Source organism: Gossypium arboreum, chromosome 7 (genome assembly GCF_025698485.1).
Source record: "Gossypium arboreum isolate Shixiya-1 chromosome 7, ASM2569848v2, whole genome shotgun sequence".
NCBI lineage: Eukaryota > Viridiplantae > Streptophyta > Magnoliopsida > Malvales > Malvaceae > Gossypium > Gossypium arboreum.
The window spans coordinates 102,087,422-102,099,697 of record NC_069076.1 but is presented as its reverse complement, the minus strand read 5'-3'; the positions used below and the strand labels follow the sequence as shown (position 1 = coordinate 102,099,697).

The 12,276-nt window shown below is 31.8% G+C and overlaps 1 protein-coding gene across 6 annotated transcripts; it reads left to right on the top strand.

Annotated features, from left to right (window-relative positions):
• Positions 1–7,020: 7,020 nt before the first annotated feature.
• On the top strand, positions 7,021–12,183 carry LOC108453746 (uncharacterized). Of its 6 annotated transcripts, XM_053030686.1 has the most exons (6): positions 7,021–7,124; positions 8,289–8,331; positions 10,483–10,534; positions 10,967–11,079; positions 11,421–11,488; positions 11,574–12,183. In XM_053030686.1, exons 1-5 carry the CDS (start codon positions 7,080–7,082, stop codon positions 11,483–11,485), a joined length of 318 nt encoding a protein of 105 aa, XP_052886646.1. In that variant the 5' UTR covers positions 7,021–7,079; the 3' UTR covers positions 11,486–11,488; positions 11,574–12,183. The 6 variants fall into 6 exon arrangements, 3 of the variants coding, with proteins under 3 accessions (XP_052886646.1, XP_017607521.2, XP_052886645.1); XR_008285721.1 differs by lacking the exon at positions 10,967–11,079; XM_017752032.2 differs by lacking the exons at positions 10,967–11,079; positions 11,421–11,488 and having other exon boundaries at positions 11,574–11,755; positions 11,946–12,183.
• The last annotated feature ends 93 nt before the right edge of the window (positions 12,184–12,276 follow it).

The window sequence follows — 12,276 nt, the reverse complement described above, 5'->3', positions numbered from 1 at the left end:
ATCTTGGCTAGAGTTTGTGTTTGACCGAAAATCTGAGTAGTGGGTAGTTGGTGGAGAGAATTAAGGAGAAATAGATTGGGGGGTTAACAATTTCGTTGAATGCTACTTTCTCTTTAGAAAATTTGGATAACCTTCTCCCTTTCCTCTCTTTTTGCTGCTTATTTCCCTTTCTTTTACTCATTGTGCTGTCGAAATTCCTTTGTTTCCCTCTTTGTTTGACTTTAAATTCTTCCTTACTTGTAATCGTCCTGCTTTTTCACTGTTGGGGCTCGTGTGGTAAGTTTTTGATTCACTAACTCGTATGTTACTCTAATTAAATGTTTAATGGGGTTTTGGTTGCTGTTTAGGACTCACTCGTAAAGCTGGTATCAACGGTTAACTTGAAGTGGTTAATGTTCTGGTAGTGGTAAGTCGACTTTTCGTTTCGAGATTAGTGTTAAGACTCGTTTTTAGGTTTCTAAAGGGGTTGAATATTCTGATTATAGGTGTTGGTGTTCTTAGAATTCTATAAAGAGCGAATTCGAACAAGGTGTGTACCCGAAATCACAGAAAATGAGAAACGACGAAAGCTGAAAAATGAATCTGTCAATACCACACGGGTGTGTGGTCGCCCATGTGGTAGGCCGTGTGACAGTACACGGGCGTGTGATCAACGAGCCAGGTCGTGCGAGCAAGACACGGGCGCATGACATGGCCATGTGATGGCTGGAGAGGCCGTGTGCGACACACGAACTCGACCTATTGGGCAGTGTGGGCCCACACAGGCGTGTGGGATTCTGGGCCAGAGTGTGATCCACACGGCCAAGGCCAATTTGGGCCGTGTGGGCCACATAGCTTATGAGCCTAATTTTCTGTAATAATTCGTAAGGTTGCACGGGTTGCCTAAGTCGACTGTGCCATACCGTAGGGTCGATAAACATTACTTAGACCCCTGATTCAGTGATCTGACTATAAAATGTATGTATTAAACATGTTACTTTTAGCATGTGTAGCTGACCGATTGTAAGATCTGTTAAGTTGCATTATAGCATGTCATATTGGTATGTTGCATTGCATCGGGGATTGGGTTAATGATATTTCGGAGGAAGTGTCTGAAAGGCTTTAAGCCTGTTATTTGGCAGCTCAGGTGCATTATTCTGTTTATGTGCCACATTTTGGTATAGTATGGTGTGTAAGGTTTGGTGGGTTGATTATATCCCCACATGGTGTGTAGGGCTGGACGAAGATGGTGTGTAGAGGCTGGTGGGTAGGATTCTAATATTCCGTTCTGCATCTATATCTGATTCGGCTAAAACCCTAATTTATATCTGATTTTGTATTTTAATGGGCTAAGGCCCGAACTAATTATGTAATGGGCTCCGACCCCAGACTGTCTATTTTTGACTTCTGATGATTATTTTATATGTTTGATATCTGTAGGGATTACACACTGAGTTGCGAAACTCGCTCTTTTTTGTTTAATATGTTCAGGTACTCCCCAGCATTAGCGGATCGGTGTATCAGAGGACTGACAGTGGCCATACATAATAACTTTAGACCATTTTCATTATTTTTTTCGGTTTTGGGTTGCTTGTTTATTTGGGGATTTGTTTTAATTTATGGACTTTAGACTTTTTGGCTTTTAATTTCAGCTTTTGAACTATTGGTGTTTTTATTACTGATAAGCACGATTAAAATATGGTTTTCTCTAAATCAAACAGTTTTCCAAAAATAGAAGATTTTCTAAAGCTTCCGCGGAAAAGATATATGTTTTAAAGCAAATCAGTGAGAACACTCTCATGTAACATCGCCAGATTTGGCCATAACGTCCAGGCTGGGTTTGGGGTGTTACATTTGTCTCCATGAAGAAGACCATCTAGGGATTATATTTCTTCAACGAATGCTGAAGCCTTCGAATTGTCCGTGGGTTCCCCAAACCAAGGACATTCCAACTTAAAATTTTCATTACGATCGGCCGACTTGCCTTTTAGTAGCCGCTGATGATAAAAGAGTATTATCCAACATTCTCCTATTTATTGCCGTTACAATGTTACCTTCTTCTCTTATTGTTGGATTTTCACTTTCCCCCAAGCCTTTTTTTTCCCTCATCTCCAATTAACACCCTTTCCTCCAAATCATGTTCCATTACAGAATGGGTCTATTTGGCCAATGAGTTTTCCCTCTATTGTGAAGAAAAGGGTAAATTACCTCCAAATTGATCCCCAGAACAGGATCAATGGTTGCTCCGAATTTTGATTTATTCCTCATTCCCCGTGACCTATATTCTGAATTACGTTCGTCATAAAGATTTTCCCCTGTGTCATCTTCTCCATCTTCTCATAATCAAATATTATTCATTGCCAAAGCTCTTTTGGATTGAGCTCGCAAAGACAAATCCCAGCCCATTACCACCACTTCCACCCCTAACTTCATTTTTGCCTCACAAAAAATGTTACTGTGACCCAACTGACCACAATAGAAATAGAAAAGAGTCAGCCTTTTATATTTGAATCTGACGTATGAACAATTCCCTAAGAACATAATATGCTTTTCCCTCTTTAATGAGTAACGAACATCCAATTGAACTCGAATTCTTATGAAATTCCTATTTCCTTTCCCCAGATTTAAACTATTATACTCCAGGAATTTGCCTAAAAAATCAGCTAGTTGCCTTGCCAAACTTTCAGAAAGAAACCCCATTTAAATATCATAGATCTATACCAGAAAGGTGAAAAGATTAAAGGGATTTTCAATGGGTCTTCCCCCCACTATAGCTTGTGTAGAACCAGCAAGTGATTATTAAAGGTCCATGGAGAGCCTTTCAGAACTCTGTCCATGTTAATAGCATGAAAAAATTGAAACAGAAATCGTTTTTCCTGGACCTTGAATCTGTACTCCTCTAATAGGGTGCCATAGGTTCGCCATGGTGCTTCTCATTGCCGGAAAGTGTTGTTAAAAAACATCCCGCCAGTCGAAAATTTCTTTCTTTCGTTTGCATACTCGGCTTAATTTGTGCTTGTAAAATTGCTTCATCTTCTTCATTAAGCGTTAATTCAGCAAATTCTTTTTCTATGATTGCATGCCCGAGCTTAAGCCCTGTTATACGTGCTATTCTGGAGGATTAAAGGAGATTCTGACAGACGGCCGCCGCCAATATTAACTTTGAAATAAAAGAATCCAAAAACCTAAAAACATGCCAAAGAGGCAAACGATTGCGTGCTAGGGTAGCAAACTTTGATAAATACTCTTTATAGTTTTGTTTTGCTTTATTTTTATTATTTTAGAATATTTTAATAATTTAATTGATTGAATTACTACTCTGTAACTTAAAACACTAAATCTAGTAAAAGAAAAACTTTTATAATAATCTTTGACATAGTAACTTAATTCAACACCAAAATCGTGAAGAAAAATAAAAATCAAATTATAAAACAAATAATATATCTTATAAAAGATTTTTCCATTATTTATTTTTCTAAATTAACAATAAATTTCATTAAAAATTACTCTCATATCTATATTGTTAATAAAACCATTAACTGAGTTAGTGTCACCCCTATTCGGGTTACCAACTCGTCTGGAAAAATTATGGAAATGCTCTTTTGTAATTAAAATAAGTTATATTATTCGAATGTATTTTTACTCTTTGCACTTAAAATAAAAAATAAAAATATGCATATTGTGGGATTTAATCCCACGCCAATTATATTAGTAAAACATTTAATTTATCACGCAACTAAAATTTTATTTTGTTTTTTTTATACATTTTAATTTTGTTATGGGTACTTTATTATCTCCATCAATTGTATATCACCTTCAATAGAGTTGGTGGAAAATTAAAGGAATGCCCTTCTAGAATTAAAATAAGTTAGGTTATTTGAGGGTATTTAAGTTTTTTACTTTAAAAACAATAAAATATACATATGTTGGGATTCAAACCCACACCAATTGCATTATTAAAACATTAATTTACCACTCAACTAAAATTTTATTTTGATATTTTTATACATTTTAATTTTATTATACATACTTTATTACCTTCATCGATGTATATCTATATCTACTATTAATAAAACCCCGACAAAGTTCATGTCATTCTCAACAGGATCACCAACTTGGTTAGAAAATTTATGAGAATGTCCTTTAACAATTAAAATAAGATATATTATTCAGTGATATTTTAATTTTTTTATTTAAAAACAATAAAATAGGCATATGGTGATATTCGAACTCACACAAATTGTATTAGTAAAAATTTTAATATATAATATATCACTCAACTAAGGTTTTATTTTAATATTTTTATACATTTTAATTTTATTATGCACGCTCTATTACCTCCATTACTTGTATATATTAATAATATATTTAATTGAGTTAGTGTCACAAGTTAAGTTGACACGACTCAAGATCGATGATAACATCATGATAAACAATTTATTATAATTTTTCATTTTAATAACGTGCATATTTTATGTATTATTATTTAATTTCAAATAATAAATTTTATTATTTATTATATATTATTTTTAAACATACTTTTATATTTTAAAATTATAATATTTACACATATACACGTGTTATAAGACTTCTAGTATATATAATATGCTCAAATGTAAGGGTAAGGGCTCACCACATATTTTATGTTTTTATATAATTTATTTATTTTCATCAAGATTCATCTCATTGTATTCTTTTTTATCTCTAACCTAATTTTATATTTAAAGTTTCATGTTTAAAATAGTTTAATTAAATTTAAAAATAACGTTTCATCAATAATTCTATTATTTTTACTTTATTGATTACGAATAAATTCTTTTAAAAATAAATTTATGTAATTATTTTAAATAGAATAATGTATAGGTATTATATTAAATAACTTTTAATATTTTATAAAATTGTATTTTTATATAGATGAAAAAAACCTAACTTCCATTTTGTCATTTAAATAGAACATTAATAAAAATATTATTTGATATATTATTATCATTTTACTAATTTTTATTTATTTTTAGAACAGCCATTATTTGAAATAAATATAGTTACAATAAAATTTGTAATTATTTATTAATTTCATGATTTTTAGAATAATAATTTCATAAAGGTTAGATTTTAAAAATATACAAGATCAAATATGTGATGAATATCACACAATTTGAACCTTTTACAAATGAATGCCTAACGAGAGCTTTGATAACTGCTTCATAAAAATGAAGACATATAATTTAAAATTTTATTTTATACAAGTTTTAATCTAATATCTTTAATAATAAATATACTTCTTTTTATATTAGCGTATTATTACGATTTTTAATTTTTATTTTTAATACAATATTTAGAATTATTTATAGTTCATCTTCAATCCTTAAATAAGAGAAAATATACTTTAACAAATCAGAACACACATCTTCCTATACTGCCAATAAAATTAATAATAACTGAATTAAAATTTAATTGACTACTACCATTATACAGTCTCTTAATTACAGTTATTAATTTCCCCGAATACAAACGCATTGTGATAAGAAAAGAAATGAGTCGTGATGGGAGCCGAAGTGTATGCTTGAGTTGTCTCCCCAAATGACGCAGTCCAATCAGCCCAATTCCCAAGAGTAGACCCAACAAAGCAGCCACAAACGGACGAAAGTACCCCTGGTCCCTCACTTTCCCCCCTTCTCAGGATTCGTTTCCATCAACGGACACAAATCAATAACAACTCATGCGGGGCCCTTCGATTTCTACGAGTACCCTTTAGGTCAATCTCTACCATCCAATAGCTTTGCAACACGCATCTCTCTCTCTCTCTCTTCCTCCATTTGCTTTCTGCAAACGAAAGCTTCGTGTACCTTTGTCTTCTCCCCAAAAGCGCCATCAAATCATGATAATAATAAACACATGTCAGTAATGCCATTCAAGCCCGCCATATAACAGTTAACAACAACAACAACAACAAAAAACCTTTCTTTGAAATGAAATCTTAATGAACGTTCTTTTTCTTTTATCCAGAAGGTATGGATGAAAAAAATATGTGTATAAAATATATTTATAAGCTTTGATATTAAAATTAAGTGATATTATTTTTAAGTGAGATTTATTTGTGACAGTTAAATTTAAAATTTTAGGATAAATTATATAGTAAATCATTAGTAAATTTTTATTCTAGTTATTTAATTAAAACATACTTTAATTGTAAAATTATTCAAAAATTTTATTTTAATTATTAGACTATTAAAATTTATGTTATATGATTTTCTTTATTTATACTGTTTGCACCAATTAGAAGATATTTTTCTTTTCTACAATTTAATTTTTTTCATAAAATAATTTTAGATGTTATAAATCTGTGAATCAAAATTTAAATAGTTTTTTCTCTAATCTCTGACATTAATCGTCAAATCAACTTGGATCTAAGTTATATTTTACTCGTCGATGGGTACTGATTTATTATCCCGATTGTCAAAATCATCGATCAGAGCTCATGAACAGAACTTTAAAAAAAAATAAACTGATTAACCCCGTGACTTGAATAAAATTTTTTTTGAACAGATTATTGAGGTAAAAGAAAACTTTCGAATAGTCTAATAACTAAATTATAGCTTATTTTTAATTAAGTGACCAAATAAAAAAGTACCCATAGTTTAATCACCAATGGTACAATTTACTCAAAATTTTAAAATTTATTTGCCTTAAGTTTAATTCTCATTATAAAATTATTTTATTAAAAATATAAAAGATAAAAACACATTTATATTAATTACCTTTATATATAATAATATTTTAATAATTTCTTATTGCCTCGTGATACTGACTCGGGACTTAATATGAATATAGATAAATAAAGATATAATTTTGAATTTCATCTAATTTAAAAAGATTAAAAAGTTAAAAGTTATTAGCCTAATTATTAATAAATATAGAAATTATTTATTTCTTATTAATTTACTACTTATAAATTATCGAAAATAAATTAGAAAAACATAATTTTTATAAAGTAAATGGTAAAATCCTTTTTAACTAAAGTTGTATCTGATTTTATATAAATAAATAAATAAAACGCCATGTTTTCGATATATATTTTAATTTAGTTCGGCCGCCTATATATGAAGGGAGAGAGGGAGGCTGGGAGAGTGCTTGCCTTCGGATATGTAAACTGCCCTACTTTTCATTGTCATCGTAGCTTTACCTTTTTTATATATATTATGTTTGATCTAGATTTGATGGTTTTTCTTTTTCGTTAGTGTCTTTGTCCATGGACATCACTGTTGGATTTTTTGTTGTGTCTCTCTGCCACTTGGGTTTGTCACCGACATCTGTACCTTGTCATGATAGAGAGAGAGAGAGAGAGAAAGACAAGTGAACCTGCCATAAGACCAGTGAGTGGATGTTGATGATAAGAAAGAGGGAGAGAAGGAGTTCTTCTTCTACTTCTTTCTTTGATTCTTCTTTCAACGTTTTGGGTTTTGGTTTTGTGAGAGAAATAAAACCCTTTTTCTGGACACGTAGTTGATTCTAATACTGAAAAAGGCATGGATCGTCGATTTTGAGGTTTTTAACTTTTGGTAACTTTTCCCTAAATGGGGGTGTTACTGTGTTTTTCAGATCTGACTCATTCCTTTTCTTCGTTTTTCTTTCCGTAATTTTTATTTTTGGGGTTCATTTGTTTTCCTTATATAGTAAGCAGGTTTTACCTTTCATCATCATCTTTATGATCTGTGTAATCTGTCATTCATGGAACATAGAAATTGACAGAAGAGAGTGAGCACACAAAGGCACATGTATAAGCCTATACTTTTGCTTTTGCGTGCTCACTTCTCTTTCTGTCAGCTTCCAGTGCCGGAATTTGATCCATCTTTTTTGGTCACTTCTGCGCCTGTTTTGTTCCTCCATTTCTATCTCTCTTTCATGCTCGGTCTCGTCGAAGACAAGGAATATGGTGAGTGGTGTGCCTTGCCATGCCATGCTTGCGATGATCTGACTGTCTCCTTTCTCAATTTATGCTTTCTTTTTTTAATGCGATTAGTAGGCTTTTTGATGTTATTCACTGTTGTGGTACGCCTGGTTACTGTGCGGATATAGCGCAAAAACTATGAATAGCATGGGACCATTCACGTTATCCATTTGCCTATTAGTAGCTAAGCCTAGTATGGTCCTCACTCCTCCCCTCTACAAGCCCTTTCTGTTTTTCTTTCTTTTTTTCCGATCATATTAAATACCCAGAAATTTGTTCTTATTATCAGGTTGCTTGGAATCTCTAAGTGGAAAATGGAGTTTTGTATTCCTTGGTTTAATTTAACCCTACCCTTTCTCAGGTGAGTAAAGAAGAGACTACTTGGACTTGGATTTCTAATGGAGGTGAGTAAAGAAAAGGCAAGTCCTTTTTCCTTTCCAAGTACTTGCATTATGCATGATTTATTAATTGACTTGGTTTTACAGGTGGTGCTCTATATTTTGATACTTCCATGATTGTAATTGTATCCATGTCTTTGTTATTTCTTGTATCTCCAATGGCATTTAGTTATGTTTTAGGATTAAAGAGTTAACATTACATGCAATCAACAATTTTCAAGTACATGCAATCATTTTTGCAGCCTAAATGTTTGAACTTTTGTGAAGATGAAACTTCATAATATCTTGTTTGTTCTTCAATGTTTGATATGAATGATTGCTTCTTTTCTTTTGTTGATTCCTGAATTCCAATGGGAGCAAATTAATTATGTAAACAAATTCTCTTCTGTTACAGTTTATCAAAAAGATTTGAGACCCTCCCCCCCCAAAAAAAAAAAAAAAGAACGAAATTTGCGGATTTCGATTTCGATCAACACCTCTGTTGTTTATGAGGTTAATTACTTATAGATGGAAATGAATTGCTAAAACAATTCAACTCGCAGTGAACTAGTTAACGTTTTGGTTAATCATGTTATGCAACTATTTGACAGCTTAAAGCTAATGTTGATTGCAAGGCTGATACCTATAGAATCATTTCTCTTTCAAAAATTGTTATGCTCTTTTTGGGAATATAAATTCGAAGATTTGGATTTCATTTGTTATATAAATTGCGAGAATGTTATGCATTCATTAGCTATAAATTAGTTGAGATTCATTATATTTTTTGAAAGTATAAAAACATGAATTTGAAATTCTCAAATGTATTTGGGAATTTCAGATTCATTATTACATAGACATCTAACAAATCAATAAATTTGAGAACTAATCATAAATGTTATATTTGTATGTGTCTATTATGTAGCTTTCACTATTTTTAAAATCTAAATACATCTTTGAAAATCCAAGTTCACTTATGTTTTGTTTAAGCATATAGTTCTATTGCAAACAATGGTTATTCCTTCTTTTTTTTTTTAATGATTTAATTGACTCTAGTTGGTTCTAGCTAGATAGCTTGTTCTTGATTGCACATGCAATATTATAACTGCATGCAAGGTAATTGTTCATTTTAAACAACATGAAATTGTATTAATTTTTTCATCTTTCTTTATATTTTGTTTATTGGGGATGGGATGTCAAAATCTGATCTATTAAGATATAAAACATTTGTGATTATTTGCTAATATATGTTTTAATTTTTGGAGGGATAAATGATAGTAACATGAATAAGTTACTTGTAAGTACCTAAAGCACACTGATCTCAGGTTTCAAAGTCTTCACTGAAATTGTTTGAAAATTTCGGGCTTTCATGTTTCATTAGATAAAATACCATGGTCGCATCAAATTTTTGTGATATGAGTATTAGGGTATGATTCAATCGGACTCGTATCTGTAATGTCTGCTTACTTGAGTACTTTTATGTGATTATACTTTTCGCAGGGTTTAAATTCCATTGGCAAAACCTTACCTTGCCCCAAGATCCACCTCCTTAGCCACTCACATGCAAATTTTGAATTGTTTTGCCTGTGTTATTATTATTGAATCTTTTCCTAAACTATATCGTTTGAATTACCAAGTATCCAATTGGTTTAATTCTCCATATCTTATTTTTGTTTTACTCACTTCTTTAGCTCCAATCATCAGTTTACATGCCAATGTGCAATATATCTTCTCTACTACACACACACACACACACACACACATATGTATGTATATATATTCATGCACACTGACAAAGAATTTTTAACACCACATTCTGGGTTAAGAGACTGTTATACTTGTGTCTTTTTTGGAATATATTTTAAGAATATGTGTGCACTATACTAACTTTGCTTGTGAAGTATAAAATTTTTCTGGTGATGGTTGAAATATTTTTTCTTTTCAACAAATAGTAATTTATGGTACATTTGTATTTTGAGGTATTGAGTGGATACGTTCTTGGTCTTTTGAAGTTGAAGAGTTCACTTATGTTACAGTAGTAAAGTAAAGCCCTTACATTTACACATTTCTATATTATAATATACAAGCTTTATTTTTGTGCTTGGTGCAAATGAAAGTTGTGTTTTTAATTTTTTGGCTCGCGAATTATACTGACCACAAATGAGTTGAATGAATTTGTAGAGATGGTCAAATTATGGGATCCTCAAATGTCAGCCTGTCTGCAAATATCCAGGTACTTAATTCTTAAAAATCATGCAACTTTTGTCGTTGGCTTTGCTGGGAATCCATCTTGGGGGAATATGACAACTTTTTGATGTTCAGAGACAATTCCAATCGGTGTTTCCTTAATGTATACATTGCAAATATCAATTATAGGTAGACTGCATTTAAATAGACTCATGTTTAATGTTTTCAGACTACTGTTAGCATTAATTTTTACAGAAGGGCATCCGATTAATGTTGGTTTTTGATACATACATACACACACACATGTATGTATGTATATATATATAACTTTATATAAAACTTTATCTGTCTGACTAATTCAGACATTGCATTTTTGGTATAGTTCTCAGACATTGTAAGGCTCAAGAATGCAATAATGGATTTCTCTTAGAACTTTTAAATTTCAAACCATAATATATTTGAAACACTGTCATTCAAGGTTTGTGCCTAGGCACGCCTGCGCCTTGTCCCTTAGCACTAGAAAACAGAAGTGTCTTGAACCCTTTTGGGGAGGTCCATTTGATCAGGCAAACCGTTTGACCATAAGGAAAGGTATCCAACTCTATACTTCCCAGTGTTTATTGAGTGTTCATATATAGGCATAGACCATAAGGAAATTATACATATTGACTAACAAAAAAGTTTACTAGTTTGGTAGATAAATTAGTACACGCTTTAGAGTTCATTACGATTTTAGCTTTATATATATAGACACACATATACATATTGTGCTTTTGCTTACTCGGGCTAGTGCTTTTATTGTGCCTTGTGCATGAGGTAAAATAAGGGTTCTGGCACCTAGAGTGCAAGATGCACCCTTGACTACACTGATTTGAACTTTTTAACATTGTTGGACATTTACATGAATCTATGACAAATTTGTTCAATGCCAGAATTAGCAGATGAAGTTCATATAATAAGCTGTACTTCAAGTTTCGCACTAGATATCATGTCTTGATAGGTAACTTAATTTGTCCTTAATTATAGTATTCTATATCTATGTTCTTTTTAATCATATAATTTATTCACTATATCTGTATCCGAAGAGATCAATTATCTGCACGGATTCATGACAATTGCACGATATGGGAGCATGATGGTGCTTGGAACCATGTTGGAATCCTTGGTTTTTTACTTCAAAACTTTTTCAATGAAGAAGATGCAACGAAATTAAGTGTTGTACATGGAGGTGATGTGTGCACATTGCATGGCCTGAATTCTTGCCAATGTAAGTACTAAACTTCAACAACTAAAACTTTTTCATTGGTGGAGTACATTCTAAATATCAATTTTAGATAGAAAAGTTTATAGTGCTTCACTTTGTCGACTTCAAGAGCAAGCATTATCTTTGTTATCCGGACCAACTGCATCGGATATAGGTATAAACGTTCAAGTTTTCCTTTGAATGTTTTTGGTAGGTATATTTAGAAGATCATATCCCATACTCATATTCAAGTGTGGGGACTTTGTTGTGGGCGGGAAATCGATGCCTATATTCGAGCACTAGACATAGAAGTTATTACACAGTTACATAAATAAGGTGGTGATGGTTGTTTTGTGTTGGATGAAAATGGTATTGTCAAAAGCTGGAAGTTGCTATCAACTCACTCATTCTTAATGATTAAGATGATAAGTAAACATCGAAGTTCAATCTGACATCAGATATATTAACATCAAAGATTTCATTCCGAAGGGGTTGATTTGTTGCTGTATATAACCGACAAAACCTTGAACCTAGAGTTTTAGATT